Source organism: Salvia miltiorrhiza, chromosome 4, assembly GCF_028751815.1.
Source record: "Salvia miltiorrhiza cultivar Shanhuang (shh) chromosome 4, IMPLAD_Smil_shh, whole genome shotgun sequence".
Taxonomy (NCBI): Eukaryota; Viridiplantae; Streptophyta; class Magnoliopsida; order Lamiales; family Lamiaceae; genus Salvia; species Salvia miltiorrhiza.
The window spans coordinates 50,437,788-50,462,327 of NC_080390.1; the positions used below are offsets into that span (position 1 = coordinate 50,437,788).

General features: G+C 36.7%; 3 protein-coding genes and 1 long non-coding RNA gene across 4 annotated transcripts; 3 read left to right on the forward strand and 1 right to left on the reverse strand.

The window, feature by feature from the left end:
- The first annotated feature begins 4,378 nt into the window (after positions 1-4,378).
- On the forward strand, positions 4,379-5,373 carry LOC131020308 (ribulose bisphosphate carboxylase small subunit, chloroplastic-like). Its single transcript, XM_057949039.1, has 2 exons — positions 4,379-4,720; positions 4,806-5,373. The coding sequence occupies exons 1-2, from the start codon at positions 4,556-4,558 to the stop codon at positions 5,169-5,171; spliced, it is 531 nt and encodes a 176-aa protein (XP_057805022.1). The 5' UTR covers positions 4,379-4,555; the 3' UTR covers positions 5,172-5,373.
- Positions 5,374-5,806: 433 nt separating this feature from the next.
- On the forward strand, positions 5,807-8,453 carry LOC131020319 (uncharacterized). The gene is made up of 4 exons (XR_009100673.1): positions 5,807-6,420; positions 6,708-7,026; positions 7,830-7,892; positions 8,020-8,453. It is a non-coding gene; the product is annotated as an uncharacterized LOC131020319 (long non-coding RNA).
- A 10,715-nt stretch (positions 8,454-19,168) lies between these two features.
- Positions 19,169-20,374, forward strand: LOC131020309 (ribulose bisphosphate carboxylase small subunit, chloroplastic-like). The gene is made up of 2 exons (XM_057949041.1): positions 19,169-19,745; positions 19,827-20,374. Exons 1-2 carry the CDS (start codon positions 19,581-19,583, stop codon positions 20,190-20,192), a joined length of 531 nt encoding a protein of 176 aa, XP_057805024.1. The 5' UTR covers positions 19,169-19,580; the 3' UTR covers positions 20,193-20,374.
- Positions 20,375-21,093: 719 nt separating this feature from the next.
- Positions 21,094-23,985, reverse strand: LOC131020287 (uncharacterized). Its single transcript, XM_057949008.1, has 6 exons — positions 23,752-23,985; positions 23,276-23,661; positions 22,872-23,189; positions 22,436-22,810; positions 22,010-22,230; positions 21,094-21,938 (listed from the first exon to the last, which is right to left on the reverse strand). Exons 1-6 carry the CDS (start codon positions 23,913-23,915, stop codon positions 21,693-21,695), a joined length of 1,710 nt encoding a protein of 569 aa, XP_057804991.1. The 5' UTR covers positions 23,916-23,985; the 3' UTR covers positions 21,094-21,692.
- Between the last annotated feature and the right edge of the window lie 555 nt (positions 23,986-24,540).

The following is a 24,540-nucleotide window of genomic DNA, read 5'->3' on the forward strand; positions in this document are numbered from 1 at the left end:
ACGTAACACCAGCACTCGAAAAAACCAAAAAACCACTCCCCTTAAACGAGGAAAAACAAACGTCAAAGACGACCGCAATACTCTCAACCCTAGAGAACTCCAAGAGAAACCCTAGCGGTAGGAGCAACTGTTGATTTTTTTTTTTTGATAGCTCATTTTCTTTCTTTTTTCACCCCGGTGTGTGAAAATATTTTTGCATCTAACATGTAAAATCAAATGTGGAATAACCCTTTTAATTTTCTTTTTTCTATCCTAAAGAATACATGATAAAAAAGACTTGGATTATTAATATTATATGACAAAATTTTCCCATATTTTCTTATAATAAATTTGCAATAGACGATAACATATACCCTAATTTTCTTATAATAAGATGGATATACATACTTGTATATAATTAATTTACTTAGTTTTGTAGTTTAAGGGTTGATTAATTATATTTTGTGTCCTCAATTTTCAACGTTTCTCAAAAAATGTCCAAAACTTTCGTTTTGTATTCAAAACCCCCAATTTTTAGTGCTTTCCAAATCATAAACATGTTGTACAAAATTCGATGACAGAATAAAGAGTCACTTGATCGAATTTTTAGGTGGATGTTTTCTTCAACTCACTCAATAAAATGATGTCGTTCCACATATATAAGAATTCGACGAGATTACTCATTAATTATTCCGTCTTCAAATTTAATTTATAGAGTAAGATATTTTTTAAAAAATATTGAAAGTTGGAATTTCTTTTAATAAAAAATAAAAAGTTGAAGCATTTTCTAAAAAATATTAAAAATTAAGGGCACAAAATATAATTAACTCGAAATATAATATAAAATCCTTCTCTTAACTAACAAATTAAATTTTTGTAACATAGGTACACAACTTACAAAATTGACTATGGTTTTTCAGTCGCTTAACATTGCTGATTGGTTTCCTCAAAAAAACTAAAAAAACATTGCTGCAGATTGGTTATATATAGGTAGTTAAGTTTTTTAGCTACCCATACCGTGGCGTGGATTTTATTTGACATTAACCCACCACCACTCTTATATTTAATTTAAGAGTTGGGAGTTCGTATCATAGCTCTGTGTGTTGATTATTGAGTCTGCTGATATTAGTTTTATTAACAGTAAATGATAATTTTATTAATAATAAAATAATATTTTTATCGATAATAAAATAAAACATACACATAAAGCATGATATAAAATGATAATTTCTTATCAATAACTGATATTTTTCTTAAATATAAATGATATATACCTCACAAATGATGCTTTTTAACAATAATAGTTTATCATTGATAAAAAAAAATAACTTATTGTTAATAAAAATAGTTATGTATAACTGGATCACATTGAATAACGTCCGATAGAAAGTGTCATAGAAGTGTATGAAAATTTGCATAGTCCAAACTACCGTACAAGAGTTTTTGCCTAATAAATAATAGTCCTGGAGTATTATTTATTCTGTCCCACAAAATTTATTCTTTTTTGAAATGACTTGCAACTTACTCCAACTTCTTTTAATTAAAATTGTATTTAAATATTTATTTTACTAAAATAACTTTATCACATGTTTGTGAAAATAATAGAGCAATAAAATAACTATATATAAATTATGATTTTCAAAGAACATCAGATACTCCACAATGACTTGAATAATCAATTTAATGATTAGAAGGTATATGTATATTTTTAAATCTGTTTTGATATTCTCTATTTTTTTCTTCAGGATGGCTTGAATTGTCAATTTAATGATCAGAGGAAAACGTTGTTTTATTTTTGAAGGGGATAGAGGGAAAGCGTTGTTGTCTAATTTATCTATTGTATTAAAATTGCACAAAATTTTCTGTACACTCGAGTGTACCCTACACTCAGGTTGATCCGTACCCAACCGACCTGTATGCTAATTCAAACTCGCACCCTGATCAAAATCGTGTAAATGACACTATTCAATTATACAAATGACACTGCTTATAATTGACACTATTCAATTATATAAATGACATTGTAACATTTAAAATGTTATAGTGTCATTTTCAATCTTATAGTGTCATTAAAATATTATAGTGTCAATTACAGAAAGTGTCATTTATATTTCTGAATAATGTCAATTATACACAGTGTCATTTATAATATTATATTGTCATTTATACACAGTGTCATTTGTATAACAGAATAGTATCAATTACAAGCAGTGTCATTTGTATAATTGAATAGTGTCATTAACACAATTTGAATTAGGATGCGGGTCAGAATCTAGGTACAAGTCAACTCGGATGTACGGTACACCCGGATATACCCAGATAAGGCTAGCAAATCGTGTGTGTCGGATCGTTATTGGGTAGACCTGATAAGGCCAAACCTGAACACGACATATTAAGGAAGTGCTCGACACGAACACGAACCTGACACGATTTACTTAAACCCGAACACTACATGCACGAACCCAACACGAATACGATAACAACACGATTTGAATCGTGTTCACACGATACGATAACGACACGATCTGATTAAAACCTGATTAAACACGAAACCCTAAAGGTTAAAGTGCAGAAAGAATTAAAAATTTAAAATAAATATTTAATAAAAATAATAATATTAACTCTATCAGGTGACACGAATCCGACACAAACCTGACATGAACTCTGTGCGATTTTATATCGTACTTTCGTGTCGTATCGAAAATTGCCAGCTCTATAGCCAAGACCATCTCTTAAAAGGGGACTATTTTGTAAGACAAATGAAGGATATGCAATCCATTAAATCTTTTGCGATGGGATTTGCAATTTTCTTGTGACAAAAACTCTTGCGACCGACCCGCCTCGGAATTAATTAAGTAGTAACTAAATTAGAGGTTAAATTGAAATTATTTAGCATTTTTATAATTCATAATCAAGAGTTACTATTAATTAATAGTTAACATTTAATTAAATTATAATTAATAAATAATTATGGACCATGGTGGTGCTTGGTGCGACTATCAGAACATGAGTTCGTCTCTTTTGTTGTGACGTGATATCCACTGAAACATCTCAAATTTCCCAAACAAGACCATATATTATACTATCAGATTCTATATGTTGAAAATTTTGAGATGAAGCCGTGTAAGCTCAACCGCATATTGGTCATGTGCTCGTGGCTTCACGTCTAATAGTAGTACACAATGGTTGCAAGCATATATATAGCCAAAGTTGGGTATATTTTATTTACACTAACATCATAGATTGGGGTTTCATTGGTATGTGCTCGCACACTCATGTAATTAAATTTTACCCTCCAAAGATTGCTTACAGTTCGAAGTGAGCTAATCTTATTTGGCATTTGATTCTTCCTAACTACTCCCTCCATCCCATATTATTCATGACACGTATTTTATTTTGGACTGTCCCAACCTATATGGCACATTTCTATTTTGGGCAAAAATAAGGGATAGATTAAGCCTTAATTAATTGACTAATTATCTGGCTAAATAAATCCCTCCCTAATTACGCCTCATTTCTCTCTCTCTCTCAACTTACGGACTTGAAAATGTTTCCAAAACTGAACCTCTTCTCTCTCACGTTCCACCCCACCTGAAACCTCCTCTCTCTCGTCGGCTTTCTTGGGTTCCGGCCGCCGGCCTCTCTGTGCGACGCCTCCACCGTCTCCACCCTCTGCACGCCGCCTTCTCCCTCCTCTGCGCGACGCCTCCACCGTCTTTCCCCCACGCCTCCGCCGCCTCACCTCACCGGCGAATAGCAGCGACGAAGCAGCGGCGGCGGAGTTCGATTTTTGTTTGTAGGTTTGGGATGTGTAGATCTCGTCTTCAATAACTGAATTTCGATTGTTGTGGGTTTTGTTTCGATTTTGTTTGTGGCTTTTGTTTCGATTTTTGGTTCGATTTTTGTGGGTTTTGTTTCGATTTTGGTTCCACTAATTTTGTGGGTTTTCAAAGCACATCTGATTTTTATTTTGTTGATTTGATTATGTAATTTGGTGAATTTAGATCTTGTTTTTTGGTTTGGTAATTTGAATCTGGTAACTGCTCGACGCCGGTAAGGAAGCCTGGTGACTGCTCGACGCCGGCGAATTTTGCAGAATTGGTTCTTGTATGTCTTCAAAATTGATTTTGCTGGTGAATTGGTTTTGTACTTTAAAAAAAAAAAAAAAATTTATATTCACAATTTTGAGGTGGTCATGACTCAATAAGTGTAAATTTGGTTGATTTTGAAACCAAAAAAATGTGATAGCAAGAAAAATAGCTTGAAGGGCTGTGCTGCATTTGCAGTTCCAACCTCAAGTTGCCCATGACGATTAAGATGACCGCCACGTGGCGCGTTGTCAAGGACGCCCAGCGATAAGGCACTAATCCATCCATATGTGGTTGCAAAAAATTGAAATGCCACCGCACATGATATCCGACGGTCAATATCAACCCCAATCTCCCAACATTAAATAGAGGCCTCACGATCAAAATCTGCAGCAAGAGGGCTATGGCACTATAAAAGTTGGGGGCAAATATGCAATGGTAACACGCACGCAGCAGCCACATTGAGCAAAGTAAGTAAGCAACACAACATGGCTTCCTCAATGCTCTCCACCGCGGCCGTTGTCGCCCCTGCTCAAGCCAGCATGGTGGCTCCTTTCACCGGCCTCAAGTCCGTCTCCGCCTTCCCCGGCAGCCGCAAGAGCGCCGACATCACTAGCATCGCCAGCAACGGCGGGAGAGTCTCCTGCATGCAGGTTTGAATAATTTGAACCCTAATTCCGATTCAGAAAGTAAAGAAAGCATGCAAAGTAATATTGTAAAAATGATGATGATATGTAGGTGTGGCCGACGGAGGGACTGAAGAAGTTCGAGACGTTATCGTACTTGCCCCCTCTATCAAGGGAGCAACTGTTGAAGGAAGTTGAATACCTGATCCGCAAGAACCTGATTCCATGCCTGGAGTTCGAGTTGAAGGATGGATTCATATCGCGGTTCAACAACAGATCTCCCGGATACTACGACGGAAGGTACTGGACAATGTGGAAGCTGCCCATGTTCGGCTGCACTGACCCCGTGCAGGTGCTCAAGGAGTTGGACGAGTGCTCCACTCTTCACCCCAACGCCTTCATCAGAATCATCGGATTCGACAACGTTCGTCAGGTGCAGATCATCAGTTTCATCGCCCACAGGCCACCGGGCTTCTAAGCAGCATTGTCTCTTCCAATGGAATGGATGTGATGTTTGTGTTAGGCCTTTATCTTATCTTTTCTTTTCCGTATCCAATTTGTGAATTTTCCTATTCTCTTTGTCTTCCGATGGAATAGGATTTGAATGTATGAGGATAAATATGATGAACAATTAATCATTGCTTTTACCCAATAAATTGTAACGCGTCTTTGTTTAGTCACTTCATCATCTTTATTTACAGATGTTTATGTTTAGCCGATATATATGTATACAAAAACAGTTGGTGAAAAAACAGAGGATTGACGCCTCTATTGCTACTACTACAATTTACTCTCCATCTCGACGCCTCACTGGAACAAAAAAATCGAAGAAGCCTTGGATTGACGCCTGCAATTGGTGATGAGTGTATGTTGTTGCAGTCCGACAATTTTGATAGTCCTTGCAGCCGACCCACCAGAATTCCCTTGCATTATCTATAGGTACTTATAGAGTTTCTATTCAAATCTCTACATTTTGTGGATTGTTTTGAATTTCAATTGATTGTATGTGAACTCTGTAGTGGTTCAGAGAAGGCGACAAACTATGGCTAATAGCCCTCGATTTCAGTTTAGTGTTTCTCTCGCCGAGTACAGGGGTCCTAAAAGGTACCCATTTCCTTATATTTATGAACTGGTATATTGGCCCTTGTTAAAATACTCTAGATCTCGGTGCATTTATTTTGAATTTCTCTTTATGGATAGCAATTTATAAGTTGCAATTTGAAGTTTAGAACTTGGATAATTTTGTTGCAGATTAAGTTTCTTAATACTTTGTTGGCTTGAATAAAACCTTCCGCTTTAGATGACAAGGATTGAAGACTGAGAAAACTTATATCTAGATTGGTGTGGGGTTATCTAAGTGAATTTCTAGTATTGGAAACACAATTTTTCTATTTAGTAATTTGATTTGCTTTTGTTCGTCTACATGGCTACATTTGCTTTCTTTAATATGTTTCAAGATAATATTTCAACTGAAATGGAGGCATGACTTATAGCTATTTTCCACCAGGTTTATCCAAAAAGAAGTTTAGAGTTAGTAGCTCAGACCCTTTGATTTTTGTTGTGTTTTTCTTTTTCTACTTGTTTTATTTTTTGCTTTTTTGGTTCTTCTGTAGGTGGATTTCGCAGGCAATAGTTTATCTCCAATGCAATGGTTTTGTTATGAAATTTTGAAGGACTTTTAACATCACATGTGGCATTTGACCCAACAACTTAAGCGGGTAAATGAGGTAAAAAATATTGCTTCAAAAAGTTATGTTGTGATAGACGCTTCATTAGTATCTTAAAGCTGCAAATGATATTAATAGATTCTTCTTACTCGGCATGAGAATACCCTCATATGAGGAGTAGTTGCTTCATTTGGCTGAGGATTTAGCTCGTAAAATGTTGCCTGCGTTTGATACTCGTACAAATATTCTCAATGGGTGTTGTTAGCTTTTACCAGCTCGCTCCTCTGCCGCGGAGGGTCACGACTGAGGAATTCTGACCTAATGTGTTTCTGCTTTTGGTTTTGCAGTGATGTTGATGCAACAAAACTGGCCAGCATTGCGTTTCCATGCCCTAATTTGCAGTCTTTGGAGATCTTGACATCTGATTCCTGCATCAACCGAATATATGGGTATTGATTCTAAGTCTTTGAAATGGTTCTACTTATTGTTTTTTGGAGGTGCGATTAGCTGAAGCTCAGAATGTAATAAAATCTGCTGAGCTAGAAAGCAAAAAAGAAGAAAATGCTGCAATGAATGCCCTTACTGAGCAAGAATTGATTATGGAGAGAGTGTTGCAACTTGCAAGAGTCAAAGATCCTAAACCAACAGGCAGAAAATAATGCCAAGGTACAGAGCTTCATCTCGTATTTGTTACTTAAAAGGTGACTGGTATGTAATGTTCAGTCCTGTTCCTATTGATTGAAATGTCTTGAAATTGGTAATTTGTAATTACGTTTATTGAATCACCATTCCCATTGAGTCAAAACAACTAATATATTATACTTTTACATAATATCATGTTATATAATATTATTTTATCATATTTGGAAAAATAGTTTGACAACTAGTTTAAATGATTTATTACTATTGGTTATGAATCGATTAAGGGAATGTATATGGTATAAAAGATCTCAGGTAGTGTGGTGCTTCCAGAAAATTAGATGATGCCATTTTTATATATTTTATTTATAAAGATAAACTATCATTTATGAATTACAAAGGTTCCTAATAGCTATTAGGTTTGATCGTTACTTTCTGTTTGATTGGTAAATGGTAAGAGCAGATTCTATGCACTAGTTATTGATCCCTTGTTTTGAAGAGGTTTTTGTTCCTAGTTGGTATGGCAGGTATTGTAAATGTGAGATGCCTTATAATCTTGATGACCTAATAATTCAGTTAAGGATGCATCTACTGGCTTTTATATTGAAAATTAGTATTTCTAGCCAACCTGTGCACCATATTTTCTGTTCGGTCTTGAGCTAGGCTTAGATGTGGCACTGAGACATATACTTCTTTCGCCTTATTCAGATAAACAGTATTAATGGTTGTAATTTATTGAGATAGACATTAATTTGTGAGCCATATAATTAACTAAACTGTATTTTAATTCTTACATGGTATTTCTGTTTTAAACATTGCATAATTTGCAGTTCTAGACAAATAACAGCTCCAGCCTGCACCTAAGAAGAAGAGAAATCTTCTAGGAACTCCAGGTAACTACAATTTCGACACCAAAGAAAAAACAAAAAAATTTAATCACTTTGCTTTCTTGAACAAAAGAATGCATTATATTATTTGAAAGGGTCAAGTCAAATAATTGCTACTGTTGTTGATTGGAAGATTCAACGGCAGAAGTGGTGGCGCTGTCTGCGACGACGCTAATGGCGATGAACCGGTTCGTGTGCGAAATCTGCAACAAAGGGTTTCAAAGAAACCAGAATCTGCAGCTGCACAGAAGAGGGCACAATCTGCCACAGAAGCTGAGGCAGAGAACGACGACGGAGGTGAAGAAATGGATCTACATCTGCCCTGCGTCCACCACAATCTGGGTTGGGCCCTTGGTGATCTCACCGGGATCAAGAAGCACTACAGCAGGAAACATGGCGAGAAGAAAATGGAAATGTGACATGGGAATGTTTGGATCGATGCCTCACCCTATACGGTATCTAGAATGGGTGAAGACATGGAAATGTTTGGATCGATATTCTCCTACAATTTGCCATCTATTGTTTCAATCAAACATCTCGTAGTGAAATATTGACATAAGCTGGTTATTTTGCTGTTTTTTGTATATGTTTTTTAACTTTAGAATTTTTTTCATACTTCATTAATTTTAGTAGAAAATGCATTACACTTAAATTGTTTGGTATTTGTGTTCCATTTATTATTATTTTATATCTAAATAAATGTGAAAAAAATTAATTGTATATTAGTAGTGAAAATGTAATTATATATATTTAGAGGAAGAAAATGTAAATTTTAAATATTTGAAGGAGAAAATATAAATTATAGATATTTGAAGGTGAAAAATATAAATTATAGATATTTGAAAGTGAAAAGTGTAAATAATAGACATTAATAGGAGAAAACCATAATTATAAGTATTTATGGTGGTATTTTGTAAATTTTCGTCCTTATAAATTAGTGTAGTCTTAGACAATATTTTGAGACACTTTTCAGTGACATTATAAGTGGTTTTTCATGACGCTTTTAAGTGTAGTCATAAAGATTTTATCGTTACACTTAACCTATTATTACATTTTCTAATATGACACCTGTGCTAGGTGTCATTATAGTTAAAGTGTCATAAAAATATATTTATGATGACATTTTTAAGTGTCATGACATGTCATTTTTCTAGTAGTGATAATACTATTAGCTGATTTTTTCTTTTTACATCTGTTCACAAACAACCTATCTGTAATAGCTGTTGTATATATATATATATATATATACAATTATTTTAGCCTTTAAATTTGAAGTTTCATTTGCCCATCTGCAAGTTGGAAGTCTCTTCTGCCTATTTTATTTTGTCTTATTCTGTTATAAATAAATTATGATGATATTTCCAAATAAAATATAGTGGAGTATTCTTTTAGGTATGGAATAAATTAATTTGATCCCTGCAGAGAGAGTGACAAGTTCGGCCTCTGGTTGCAGGCCTTTTGGAAGAAGAAACGAAGATTTTAGAAGAATTGACAACGCTGTTGTATAGATTCGAACGAATAATTGTATTGTGGATGACCTGCAATGCATGAGATCCACTGTAATGTTGAGACGTGGCAGGTTTCATTTAGTAATATTAAATGTTGAAAAAAGAAAAACAACGGCTGTGAGCGAGATACCTGAGCTTTTTTTCACCGAACAATACGTCGTTTCAACTGAGAAGATGAATGAATTTAAGTGCGATTTGAGTTGTCAAACCTAAAAACGACTGCATATAGCGGTGCTACTTTACATGATTAATAAAATGGATGATTGAGTATTTTTATGGTGAAGAGTAGGATTAATTGGTGTTTTGTTTGGAGAGGAGTGTTGTTGTTGAGTGGTGATTGTGGTTGAGGAAGAATGAGGGTTTTGGAGTGAGGGTGGAGGGAAGCATTTGGCGATTCATGTGTTGGCATGCATGATTGCAATGGAGCATGGGGCCTTTCTGAATATATATATATATATATATATATATATATATATATATATATATATATATATAGGGGGCGGTTATTCAATAAACCACCCTTATTTTAAGAATTACGAACCAACAAAAATGCATGAATTTTATGTATAACACGCATGAATAAACTGTATAAAGGCATGAATTGCGAAAAATAATTTTTTGCTACCTTTGGGATTCGAACTCAGGACCATGAATTTATCCAACAAGGTGATGAATCAACCGTAGATCTTAATGATCTAAGGGCTGAAAATGGTTCCTAATTTATATTTTAAGAAGCGTTCTTATTTTAGCCTTCCCCTATATATATATATATATATATATATATATATATATATATATATATATATATATATATATATATATATATATAGGGTTAGATTCTATGGAAACACCAAGTTAGATGGAGAAATGAGACACAATCTGGTTCGTTAGATCAATCTTGATCAAGGGCTGAAATTAAAAGTTAATATAATTAAAATTGGTAAAAATTATAATATCCCTTAATTTACTCCCTTCTCTCTCCTCTCTCCTCTCTCTATCTCCCGTCACCCCTCACCTCTCTCCTCTATCTCTCGTCCCCTCTCTCCTCTCTCTCGCTCTCTCTCTTAAAATCAAAATACATAATTAAGTTCATAAAACTATATCTGAAAGTTCGTAAAACTGTATTTGCAAGTTCATAAAACTATATCTGCAAGTTCAATCCTACTCTCCCATCTACCTCTTTCTCTCTCACGATTTTCCCCCATTAAACACCATAAAACTTCAACACCATTCAAGACAAGTTCAACACAAGTTCAATTAAAATGCATACATAAGTTCAACACCGGAAAACTTAAAGTTCATTGAACTATATCTAAAAATTCAACACCAGAAAATTAAAACACATACATAAGTTCAACACCAGAAAACTAAAAGTTCATTGGACTATATCTACAAGTTCAATAAAATTAACTACAAGTTCGTAGAGAGAGAGAGGAGATAGTGACGGGAGAGAAGAGAGAGGAGAGAGGAGAGAGGAGAGAGAGAGAAGTGACGGGAGATAGAAAGAAGAGAGAGGAGAGAGAAGTGACGGGAGAGGAGAGATGATAGAGGAGAGAGAAGAGAGAGAGAGAGAGAGAGAGAGGGAGAAAGAAGTGACGTGAGAGGAGAGAGGAGAGAGGAGAGAGAAGAGAGGTGAGAGGTGAGATGTGACGGGAGAGGAGAGAGGAGAGAGGAGAGAGTAAATTAAGGGATATTATAATTTTTACCAATTTTAATATATTAACTTTTAATCTCAGCATTTGATCTAGATTGATCTAACGAATCAGATTGTGTCTCCTTTCTCCATCTAACTTTGTGTTTCCATAGAACCTCCCCCTATAGGGTATATATATATATGAAACAATAGGGCCGAATGTCCCTATTCAACATACAACATCAAATTTTATCCACCATTTAAAAACATATAAATTTTGGCCATTTTTTGTATGTCATGACTATTCTACCCTTCTCTCTCTCTCCTCTCTCTTTCTCATCTCCCTCTCTCTCTCCAGCGGCTCCTCTCTCTTTCTCATCTCCCTCTCTCTCTCTCCAGCGGCTCCGCGGCAGCGGCGCCGAGCTTGGAGAATTCGTCCGAGCTCTCGCGGCAGTGGTGGAGGAGATCCTCCCTCTCTCTCTCTCTCTCCAGCGGCTGCCGCTCTCTCCTCTCTCTTTCTCATCTCCCTCTCTCTCTCTCTCTCCAGCGCGCCGCCTGGGCAGAATTCTTCGGAGTAGAGGATGAGGCGGCGGCGGTGGATCTGATCTGATCGTTGCGCCACCTCCTCCATCGGCAGATCTGATCTCCGCCTCCTTCGATTTCAGCCATAGCAGATCTGATCTGATCTGTGCAGCTCCGCGTCCTTCGATTTTAGCCATGGCAGATCTGATCTGATATGTGTGCTGCACGTATGACACTTATGGCACTATTAGTGTCATAAGTGCCATAAGTGCACACTTCCCCCTAGGGTTTAGATATTTCATTTAGGGTTTAGATTATCCATTTGAGGTTTAGATGTTCTATTTAGGGTTTAGATTATCCATTTAGGGTTTAGATGTTCCATTTAAGGTTTAAATGATGTTGTTGTTTCTGTATTTGTGCTGCACGAATGACACTTATGGCACTATTAGTGCCATAAGTGCCCAAAATGATTATTTTACTTGGTTTTATTTTGGATTTCCGTTGGCACTTATGGCACTAATAGTGCCATAAGTGCCAACGGAAATCCAAAATAAAACCAAAGTAAAATCTTGGCACTAATAGTGTCATAAGTGCCTAACCCGACCCGGCACGCGACCCGCGTGCCTGATCCTACCCGGTCCGCCTCATTAAGGGTAAAAACATCCAAATCAATAAAAATGGCCAAAATTTGTGTTTTTTCAATGTGTGGCCATAAATTGTGTTTTATGCTTCATTTTGGCTACTTCAAAATTTTACTCTCTATATATATATGTTTGGGGATAGCAACAGTAGTTTCCCTTGAACAGCAAGGGCAAGGGGTGAGAATTTTCCATCATTATTCACTTTTGTATCGAAAACGTCAAAGATTATATTATTAAATCCGATTTGATGTGTTAATATTGATAATTTATGGTTGTTGATGATATTGATAGCCAAGGTTAACAATTCTCTTTGGCACTATGATTAAATCTTTGAAGAAAATTAATAAACAAAGACGTGGTAACTAACCTGAAAGATTCAAGAAGTGGATCTTGATAATGGAAGTGAGAAATGTTGGTGAGTGAAACATTGAAACCTTCCAACCAGTTGTGGCGGTCTGCAGGAGGAGGGCCTTTTTGTTGAGCATTTCCAGACATGAGTGATGTTGAGTTGTTGGTGGCAATGTAGGTAGCACAAGTCTTAATTATAGCAGCTAGCTTGGTCGTGTATCTCTTTACTTGAAGATTAATTATTTGTAGTATCCACTGCTCAAAAATTCCATTTTGTTCATATGCTAGATTAACACTACTGCTCGAATGTCTTTAGAAGATGAACCTCCGATGAGTAGCACGCGCAAAGGTTTAAGGTCTTGAGGTTGTACGTTTTTTTTTAGGCGGAATAAAAAAGTTTATAGCTGCAAGTCTTCCTCCACGACATCCCTCAACCAGGAAGGGAAATGAGTCGTCCAACACGCAGGTTGTTCGATATTTCTACAAAATTGCGCTAAACAATGCGCCGCTTTGTTACCCGATCTAAACACATGACAAACTTCAAGCAACAAACCTGAGCGAGCGGCCTGCATGATTTCTCTCACATCATTAGGAAGAAGCGAGTTTTCTTCTTTCGGGTCAGCCATGACTCTTGCAGCAAGCATGAAGTCAGTGTATATAATGATTGGAGATAAGTCTTGCTCAATAGACACCACAATGCCTTGAACCACTGCCATAATTTCAGCCAACATGGCATTTGAGGATGGCTTCATGGGTTTTGCAACCGCTGCAAGGACAGCCCTGTTGAGTCGCGCGCAATCACTCCCACGCCAAAAGCTCCCAGATCTGGGCAGTGAGGCGCGTCAACATCAACTCTAATGCATCCTCTTCTCGGTGGCTCCCAAACTCTTTTTCCCAGGTGGACTCCGAGTGCGTTCTCCGGTTGGTAAGTCGGTTTTGCAATCTGGTACGACTCCCAGAAAGCAACACAATCTGCCTCAATCGGCTCTCGAGCAAGATCTTCTTTATCATGTTGCATTTGGCAAATAAAACACCATATTCGCTAAAGCATTATAATCCATAGTTCATACTCTTCTTGGGGGAAATCCTTGTAAATAATCTGAGCAATATCCAAGATTTCCAGCCCCTGCGCCTTCTTCATGGTCTCCCAGAAACGGGAAGCTTTCCAGAAATTTCGAATCACCGGGCAGAACATCAGTCCATGTTCCGTGGAGTCCCATCTGTCCCTGCATTTACAACAAATACCTTCCGTTGGCACGTGGTGCGTTCTCAAGTTAGCCTCCGTAGGAATGATATTAGAGATCGTTCTCCACATAAAGACTCTCACTTTCGGTGGCACGGACAAATTCCAAACCATTTGAGTCCACATTTTTTTATCTTCCCTGCTCAAGTTTGCATTCACCTCAAAAAAACCAGTAGCAAGCAAGTAAGCAGATTTAACTGAGAAGGTGCCTTTTGGTTCAAATGCCCAGCTGATCTCATCAGTTTTCCCGCTCTCTCCAATGGGTGTTCGTCTAATCACGTCGATCTCGTGGGGCCAGAACTGCTGCTGAAGTTTCTGTTCATCCCAACCCCCTTGCGGGTTAATCAAAGATGACACTAAAGTGTCTCCTTGGGATGGCCTAGTGGTTGGGGTGGTTGCCTGTTGTCCAAGAGGTCACAGGTTCGAGTACTCTCGGCCACAATAATCACTAGGTGGGGTGTGTGTGGTTTGTATTATTTATAATGTAATTTCATAAAAAAAAAAAAAAAAATGACACTAAAGTCAGAGTCTTGTTCTCACCCAGTCTGCCTTTCAGCCTCCTATCAGCCCAATCCACAACCCAAGAATCATTAAAAACATCGACTTTAGTACCATCTCCAATTTTCCATCTAATCCCTTTCTCAATCAAAGGCCTACTCCAGACAAGAGAACGCCAAACGTAAGAGGAATTTGAGGTTATTCTAGCTCTCATAATGTCACCATCGCGGAAGTATTTTGCTCGAAAAACTCTCGACACCAATGAGTCAGGAAACTTTCTCATCCGCCATAGTTGTTTCGCTAAGAGCGCTTTGTTGAAGCATTTGAGATCACGGAAACCCATACCCCCACGCTCCTTTGGCTGGCACATGAAATCCCATCTTTTCCAATGAACTTTCCTTTTATCAGCCTTGTCGCCCCACCAAAAACCCGCACAAAGCATTTTAATGAATTTTCCAATGTCTTGAGGTTGTAAGTTATACCTACACTTCAATTTTTTCTTTTTTTTTTAATAACAATGTCATTGGACTATGTCTGTGTATCACATTAGTATTTAATTTGAAGATTTAGGGATTTAATTAGCTGAAGATTTCACAAGTTTGATAGCACCAGATTTCAAGACCGATCTGAGGTTTTTTAAAATCAATAATACTTCATAAAATTAAGGCGTCACAATATACACTATCAATATTATGTGTGTCATAAAAATTAATGACGTTTGATGATGTAGCTAATAACTAATAGTTACACTTTCAAACGTCACTAATTTTTTTGACATGAATCTTAGCTACCAAGCCTCATGTCATTAATAGAAACTTTTTTTTAGTGGTTCTATTAAATATTTATTTAAATTTAAGTTTAACTCTATAATTAAATATTTAGGTGTTACATCTCTGACCACCATAAGGATGATTCTCACTATAATTACTTAAACTGATTTACCTGAGACACCTAGTAGCGTTGAAGCTCTGGTTAACCGAGTAACCATGGTAGCTGCCGTTGTTGTCGGGGTAGGATTGGAAGCTTTTGAGTGATGCGGCGAAGAGCACCCTGAACACGTTGAACAGCGGGCTTTCGTAGGGCGGATCAACGTCTTCATAGTTGGAGTAGCCGGTTAGGAAGAGGAAGGTTCCGATGGCAGTGCAGATGGCCGGGATCCCGAACTTGAGGGTTCGGGGTCTTATGTACGGAAGAGCAATAGATCCGGCTATGGGTACGACGACCACGCCGATTAGGCCTGGTATCTAACGCAGGGCGCCCCGTGGAGTCTTGGTCGCATGGGCGAGGAAAGGCCTTAGAGAGACGAGGTTACCGGCAACTCCAACAGCTATCAAGGCCAAGCCGGCAATGAGGAGGCCTCTCTGAGCGTGGCCCACGCATTCTGGTGAGTATCTTTTACACGTGCCGCTTGCGTTTGAGAGTGGATGAGTCTATACAGTCACCATCGTGATCCCCTGCAGTAACAAAATGACAGAGAGAAACGGAGTGCGAGCAAGCTTTTCTTTCTCGCACTCCTCATCGCCGGCTTGGCCTTGAATTCAAGCTTGCTCGCTGGGCACCCAAAGACTCCCTTTTGTGAATTCAGATAAAAATGATTATAAAAAAATACTACTCCCTCCGTCCCATAATAAGTGGCCACATTTCCTTTTTCGTCTGTCCCACTATAAGTGGCTGCTTTCTAAAAATGGCAAAAGTTTACTTCAATTAAGTCAACAATTACTCACTAATTTGGTCAACAATTGTAGCCCACTTTCTAAAAATACCAAAATTACTTTAATTAAGTCAACAATTACTCACTAATTTGGTCAATAATTGTAGGCCACACTCTATTAAAACATATAACACTCAATTTCTTAATCTCCGTGCCGAAAAGAATGTGGCCACTTATTATGGGACGGAGGGAGTATAAGAAAAAAAAAAGTATAGCTGATGAGGCGTAGCTCAAGTGGCAAAACTGAGGCACCCAAAGACTCCCTTTTGTGAATTCAGATAAAAAATGATTATAAAACTTGAGCTACGCCTCATCAGCTATACCTTTTTTTTCTTGATTTACTTGAATTGTAAATGTGGCGTGAACATTTAAGGGGTACAATTTTATTACGGGACAAATTTTTTATATATGTGAATTAATTATATGGTTGCTACAATAAAAATAATATACTTTTTTTTTACTTGGGGGAGTTGGGAAGGGGGAGCAGTGGGGTTTGAACCAGGGACCTCACTATTCACAGACATGAGGTCGCACCGGTTGGTGTCCCCTTGTGGACATAAAAATAATATACTCTAACATGAAAGAACGAACTTGCTATCTATTATGCTTTATTTATTTATTTATTTTTATTTTTTTTTGTAGAATTTAGTGGAATGATATTTGTACATTAATACACAAGGGTTCTATATCTTTTTTTGAATGGAAAAGGAAAACGATGGAGATTGAATCGTAATTCTCTCTATTAACGAAAATGATTTTTACTGTTTGGATGCCCTCTTATAAATATATTTTTTAGAGGGCCCCTTATGAGCATTTTTTAAGATAATAAAATTATTTTAAGATTGATGAGGATCGAATTAGAAATTCTCGTTCTTCTAAAGAAAAACCAAAATAAAATTACATTAAAGATGACGTTGGCCAAATTTGAAGCAACTACAAATCCAAGTTAACAGAGTTGAGTAATACAACTCGGCAGAGCTGCCAATAGTTCCGAGAGTATAACCTAAAGACTAAAGTCAGATTTAAAGAAGATACATAGACATCGAGCAGACTCGAAGATTGATCAGAGGTGACCTCTATCGCCACCGTCATATCTGATGGACATAAAATATATGTAATTTGAACTTTCTTAACGAGACTTGGGCCAATGGGCCTACACTAATGGGCCATTGGTATTAGGGTTTAGCTAGGTTTAAGATGTTTAGCCTATAAATAGCAAGGAACATTTAAAGTTAATGAGGGACTCATCCATTCAAAAAAGAAACACAAAAAAGGAAAAATATATCTTCTTCAAGATCCTTCACAAATTCTTCATCTTTGATTCGAATACATCTTTTCTTTACAAAATTTGTTGTTGAGATTTAAACCCGAATCAGCAAAGACTATAGTTCATAATTAATTTTATATACTACTCCCTCCGTCCATGGAAGAACTTCCTAGGAGGGAGTGGCACGCGTTTTAAGAAAAATATTATTGAGTGTATTAAAAGTGGAGAAAAAATTAATTGATAAGTGTATTGGGAGTGATGAAAAGTATTATATTAATATTGAGAGTTGTGAAAAAGTGAAAGTAAGAGTTATCATAAGTGGTGGGATATAGTCCAAAAATAGGTAGGAAGTTTTTTTGTGGACATCCCAAAAAGAAAAGATAGAAAGTTCTTTGGTGGACAGAGGGAGTACTATTTATATAAGTTATATTATCCTTTGTGTTTGTAATAATTACAATTGATGAAACATACAATATTTATCTTGGTCGATTGTTCAATAGTATGCCTCAATTAGATTATACAATTGTTTATTCATATGCGTTTGATTAAATTATTATTATTATTATTATTATTATTATTATTATTATTATTATTATTTTATTTTATTTTATTGTTATTGTTATTTTTATTTTTTTGGGGGAGGGGGGTGTGATGGGATTCAAATTCATAATCAAATCATCCACTCTTAATTACAAATAAAGGAATGTTATTAAGTTAAAATACTCGAATTGATTAAATCATTATTAATTAGTCAACTTATGATGTAATATTTTGAAATATTTCATACAATTTATTGTAATTTATCTTTTGATATTATTCTATGCATTGATAACTAGCTTATAGATTAACACTTTATATATATACAAAATTCTATATTATTTATAAGGTGCATCCCATAGGTACGACACTAATTTTTTGAATTAAAAGACTATAATTCAATGAATGGTGTTCACTTTCATATTTTCAAAGATATCAACTTAGAGATTGAAAAATGTGATTTTCGCTGTAAATGAGATTTGAATCTAAAACTATGAATATATTTATTGATGAATCTAAAGACTTGAAATACTTAATAGTAATTTATATTTTAAAATAAATTTTATTTTTATCTAATTCATATATTTATGTATAGGAAATCAAGGGTGATGTTCAAATGAAAACCTTTAAATAAAATGAAAATGTAGAATTAATTTTAACCCTTCGATCTTGATCAAGATCTACAGTGAATGCATCATCTTGATTAATAAATACAACACATGAGTTCGAATCTTGAAGGAAGCAAAAAAAAAAATCCATTTTTTTCAAATACAATTAATTTCACGATAAATACAATAACTTTATACGTTATAGTATTCTCAATTCTCAATTTAAATTGTGATTTTACAATAACTAACCTCAAGAGATCAAAGACTCAATATGTTTAGGTGATTCAAAAATAGTTGGTGAAATATAGTAAAACAATGGTAGAGGTGATATATCACCAAAATGACAATACCCTAATCTAGTCAAAAGCATGTAGTAATAGAAAATTATAGTTATATAGATAAAATATAAAAATAATAGTCATTTTGAATTATTATGCTCTTACATGCTTATACAATATACACGAATTTTGTGTGTAGTCAAAATTTGTACAATAATGTTATTTACATTGTTACACGAATTTTGGTTATACAATTTTTGGTTACACGAATTTTAATTAGATACAAAATTTGTATAAATCGTATAAGTGTGGAAGAGCATAATGATTTAAAATAACTACTACTATTTTTATTTAATTATATGATTATAATTTTATTTTACTATGTGAAAAAGATCAGAATGAGATATTATCTCTGTCACGAAACTTAGCATAAACAAATTGACACACAACTACCTTATCAACTACCATATTTTAGTGGTGTTGGAGGTGTGCCCTCTTATATGTCTTTCTCCTTGGATAGGAAGTTGATAAAATAATAAGTTATATCTTTTTATTATGTTCGTGTATATGCTTTTGTTCACAAACAATTTATCTGAAGTAGCTTTTGTATACAATTAATTATTATTATTGAAGATGGTTTTACATTTTTGATTTGAAGTTTGATTAATTATAATTAAATCCTGCAACAGTAAGTAAGAAAAATAATTTCTCGAGTATGAATAAATTGAAATATGAGCGCAGATGATATCCGACGGTCCAAAATCCACCCAATTCCAAATCTTGGAAGACGAAATAGAAGCCTCATCTTCAAAATCAGCAGAGAGAGGCCAGGAAACGGGCTACGCCGCTATAAAAGTTGGGGGAAATAACACATCCACCCACTCCAGTGTGAGAGATTAAATGGCTTCCTCAATGCTCTCCACCGCTGCCACCGTCGCCCCTGCTCAAGCCAGCATGGTGGCTCCTTTCACCGGGCTCAAGTCCGTCTCCGCCTTCCCCGGCAGCCGCAAGAGCGCCGACATCACCAGCATCGCCAGCAACGGCGGCAGAGTCTCGTGCATGCAGGTTTGAATAATTTGAACCCTAATGCCGATTGAGAAAGTAAAGAAAGCAAAGTAATATTGTAAAAATGATGATGATTTGTAGGTGTGGCCGACGGAGGGACTGAAGAAGTTCGAGACGTTGTCGTACTTGCCCCCTCTATCAAGGGAGCAACTGTTGAAGGAAGTTGAATACCTGATCCGCAAGAACCTGATTCCATGCCTGGAGTTCGAGCTGAAGGATGGATTCATATCCCGGTTCAACAACAGATCTCCCGGATACTACGATGGAAGGTACTGGACAATGTGGAAGCTGCCCATGTTTGGCTGCACTGACCCCGTGCAGGTGCTCAAGGAGTTGGACGAGTGCTCCACTCTTCACCCCAACGCCTTCATCAGAATCATCGGATTCGACAACGTTCGTCAGGTGCAGATCATCAGTTTCATCGCCCACAGGCCGCCGGGCTTCTAAGCAACATTGTCTCTTCCAGTGGAATGGATTTTATCTTATCTTTTCTTTTCCGTATCCAATTTGTGAATTTTCCTATTCTCTTTGTCTTCCGATGGAATAGGATTTGAATGTATGAGGATAAATATGATGAACAATTAATCATTGCTTTACCCAATAAATTGTAACGCGTCTTTGTTTAGTCACTTCATCATCTTTATTTACAGATGTTTATGTTTAGCCGATATATATGTATACAAAAACAGTTGGTGAAAAAACAGAGGAGGCGACATACGGTAATATAGCATAAGTATACCTTATCCCTGTAGGCTGTAGCATATATTTTAGTGGTGCTGGAGGTCTACTCTCTTATATCGTTTTTCTTGCATAAGAAATTATTGGTAATATAATAGTAAGATACTAGCTGATTTTTTTATTTTTAACCACTTTTTTTTGTTCACAAACAACCTATCTGAAATAGCTGTTGTATATTATTCTTTTAATTTAGCCTTTGAATTTGAAGTTTCATTAGCCCAACCGCAACACAGTGCACTCACTAGCCATATACGTCGTCTAGAAATGATAGTTGGAAGTCTCTTCTGCCTATTTTATTTTGTGTTATTCTGCTATAAATAAATGATGATAATATTTCAAAATAAAATATGGAGTATATCTTTTTAGGTATGGAATAAATTAATTTGATCCCTGCAGAGAGAGACAATAAGTCCGGCCTCTAGTTGCAGGGCTTTGGGGAGACGAAACGAAGATTTTAGAAGAATTGAGAACACTCTTCTATAGATTTCAACAGACTAAAAAACTTCTTGTCTTTTAATAATCATTCACAGTGATACAACTGTTATAATAGAGAATTCAATATGATAATTTGCAGAGAACAACTCCCAAATTGTAGAAGCATTAAACACCATTATTGCGAATATGTTAATATTTCAAACTCATTATTGCCACAAAAGCATATACCATAAAGTACAATCTACACGTCAAACATGACTTATCAGTTTCCATACCTCTAAAACAAATAAATTAAATAAACTAGCTAAGATCCTTATTACTTTTGATGTGATCCTACTATCCATGGATCCTCTGCAGAAACGCCCCCACCATTTTATTTTGCAGCCTTGCTTTTCTCCTTCAATTAAATATTCATGTTTATAAAAAGATAAAGCGACGTAGCTAGCTAAAGCTAACATTGTCTCTATCCCATTCCCATCTCATTCTTTGCTTCCTCATCAAAGCCTACGTCCACCCCACCACCACATGCAAACTTTCACTTTACCACGTGGGACCCACAATCACGTCGGTAGCTCTTCATCCGATTACAGAAAAAAGGATTATATAGTGGTGAATTATACATCGGGTGCGTAGCGTACTAAAAAAATATATATTCCGTGTACGTATCTAGTGGGATATATATAGTGCATATGTTAGGTTAAGTATTATAGTATGAAAAGTATATGCATGCAGATTCAGCATCTAGTCATGAAATATTCTTGGTTAATTTTTTATTCAATGAGCTGGGAAGAAAAGTGGGGAAGAATCTCTCTGCAGTTTCCCATCTGAGACTCTAACTTTGGTCATCTTGTTTTCACACCAATGCAGCTGGTCACCATTCAACTCCGCCATTCTCAACACTCTTGACACGATTTTGAGGTCGATTTGAGCCATCAAGATCGCTATCTCCTCCTCCGCCTTGAGCTTCCTCTTCCTCAGGCACTTCCCTGACCGCCTCAGCTCGTGCAGCTTCGCCTTTTTCTGCAAACATCAACACATTTTTAATGGGAGCTAGTTTTTGAAGAAGATGATCAGGATTAGCTAATATATACCTTTTTGTTTACTTTCTTTAGCAAGAGGAGGAGGGTTGCATCGGCGGATCCCCTTCTGTTTCGCTTGAACAAATCTGCGAGGATTTGATAATGATTCTTCTTGTCTTGTTTGAGGAAATCCATGAACGTTCTTATCGATTCTTCCATGATGTGCAGAAATGAAGTCGACGGGATTCTCGACCCCTGCCCCTCTTCTCTCTTCTCATGATCGTGATCAGAATCTATCACACAATACCGAATAAGTAATTTAAATAACATTCCACACTTTTACTGATAATTATGTCCACTGAGATTTTTCGACCGCGTTTTCCAAATCAGAGTGGGACATTTGTGGAAAAAGCATTCAACATTATCTAAATTTTCTTTTTCTCATAATTATTAATGCATGGGAAATTGGAAAAGTAAAATTGGAGAACGGAATGATACCTCGATATTCAGGAACTTGAAGAAGTTTAGGCGCCAAACTTCTCATCCTGGCGTAGATGTCGGGCCTGCGGCCGTGCTCGTAAGGCTCGTTCTCGACGTAGCGCTGAAGCAACACCTGGAACTGCTGGAACTGCTGCGCCACGTAGGCGGGGCACCCCGTGTCGAACTCGCGCCGCGACGCCCGCACCCGCTGGAAGTAGTTGTAGTTCCAATTCAGCGCCTCCCACGTCAGGCATATCTGCGCCACGTATGCAGATTCCAGCTCGCGATAAGGATTCTGCTTGAATTCTGTCGATCTTTGGCTTCTTGTCCTTATCTTGTGCGCGATTCTCTCCGATATCGATCTCGGGCACGCCTGTATCGACCTCAACGACTCTGCAATTTGAATCAATATTTAAGATGTTGTTTTTCAATTCAAAATAAAAAAATAATTGACCTGTTTCGGAGAGTTTTTGGGCGGAGATTCTGTCGAGAAACAGCATTTCTTCGTCGTATTTCTGGAAAACGGCGTAGGATTCCCACTTGGGGCAGCTTCGCCTCGACGACGACGAGAAGGGATCTTCGGTGGCGGAGTCGCGGCAGTTGATGGAGCTCCGCCACTCTGATGAGTCTTTCGACGTCGATCCCATGTTGAAGCTGTCGCCGAACATCTCTCTCTCATCGTCTTCTCTCACTAGCTTCTTGCCCTCGGATTGGAACACCAGATATTTCTCTTCTTTTCTCAAACTCATCTCGATTTTCTCCGCCGCCGGAGCTGCACCATTATATATATATAACTCACAATTTAATTATTACATATATTGAATACTAACATGTAACGCAAATAAAAAATGACGGGACCTTGATGAATATGATTAATGTCGACGTTATTGGTAGGCGCGAAGCTAGTTTCTCTAAATCTGGTAGTGGGGCCGGTTTCGTTTGTTTCGGAATCGTACGATGAATCAGTATCTCTTGCAAGAATCTCTTCTTCTTCTTCTTCTTCTTCTTCTTCTTCTTCTTCATCATCATCATCATAGTTATAATTTTCTGAAGGCGGCGTCGCGTAGCCACTTTCATCACTATCACCATCGTCGACCAAAATATCTTGATCGAACGGCTCATGCGGATTCACGAATGCAGCGGCAGCTCCGTCAACCTGCTTAACGGCGGTGGCGTAGTAGTCGTCATTCTCTTCTTCAACTTCCTCGTCGGAGAAGGTGGCGAATTCGTATCCGTCTTGATTCCTTCACGAGAAACGTATACATGCAATTTAATTAACAATTCAATATATTTCAATTCGGATTTAATTAGAAAATGCATGTGTAGTTAATTACCTTTGGAAGAAGGGATTGCCGCCGAAGAAGATGAACAATTTGGCAAGAAAAATGGAGGTGAAGTGGAAGAAGATGAAGATAAGGAAGAGAGAGGAAGATAGATTATAGAAAAGTGTAGCAAATGTTTGTATTGGAATTGGATTTGGAGATTGAATGATAAGCATTTTCTTAATTCCTTTGTCCTAAGAGATATGGGCTCTCCACTTATCTTTGTATAAAGCAATTCAAAGTTGGTATGCAAAAGTGAGACCCTTTATTTTGCTTTAATTTGGTGGTGGCGACATCTTTTTTTCACTTACCAACCACTTGGAAAGACGGATATGCCCTTCTTGTGTGCTTTAAGTGTAAATCACTCCATTTTAAGAACTTATTCTCAACTCTTCGTTAAGCAAAGCTATAATCCTTGTTGTTTCCTGAATTCCACATTCTTAGTAATTAAGGTATTTGAACTAAATTTGTACTATGTTGAGCATTGAATTCTATGTTGTATACTAATTTAATTGGCCATTCGTGGATATATTTCTTTGAGGATGTGCATATAATACTATAAAAGTTTGGGACTCAATAGCAATTAGATAAAAATTTGGGAACTAATTAATAAAAGGATATAGTGTAAAGTTCAAAAGGACTCGATTGAATCCAATGAAGATTTGAAACCCTAGTTACATTTTTATGAAAAAGATAAGGAAGTTGTGATCTTGAACCTCATCATTGCTTTAGTAGTTTAGGTAGGGGTGTAATCGAACCGAGCCGAACCGAATAATGGTGTGCTCAAGTTTGATTTGTTTA

Excerpts from the sequence above, each read along its gene's own strand:
- LOC131020308 (XM_057949039.1), top strand. The coding sequence starts at position 4,556 with ATGGCTTCCTCAATGCTCTCCACCGCGGCCGTTGTCGCCCCTGCTCAA. Across the intron at positions 4,721-4,805 it reads GGAGAGTCTCCTGCATGCAG|GTGTGGCCGACGGAGGGACT; the intron begins GTTTGAATAATT and ends GATGATATGTAG.
- LOC131020309 (XM_057949041.1), top strand. The coding sequence starts at position 19,581 with ATGGCTTCCTCAATGCTCTCCACCGCTGCCACCGTCGCCCCTGCTCAA. Across the intron at positions 19,746-19,826 it reads GCAGAGTCTCGTGCATGCAG|GTGTGGCCGACGGAGGGACT; the intron begins GTTTGAATAATT and ends GATGATTTGTAG.
- LOC131020287 (XM_057949008.1), bottom strand. The coding sequence starts at position 23,915 with ATGCTTATCATTCAATCTCCAAATCCAATTCCAATACAAACATTTGCT. Across the intron at positions 23,190-23,275 it reads CATTAATCATATTCATCAAG|CTCCGGCGGCGGAGAAAATC; the intron begins GTCCCGTCATTT and ends ATAATGGTGCAG. Across the intron at positions 21,939-22,009 it reads TAAAGAAAGTAAACAAAAAG|AAAAAGGCGAAGCTGCACGA; the intron begins GTATATATTAGC and ends TGATGTTTGCAG.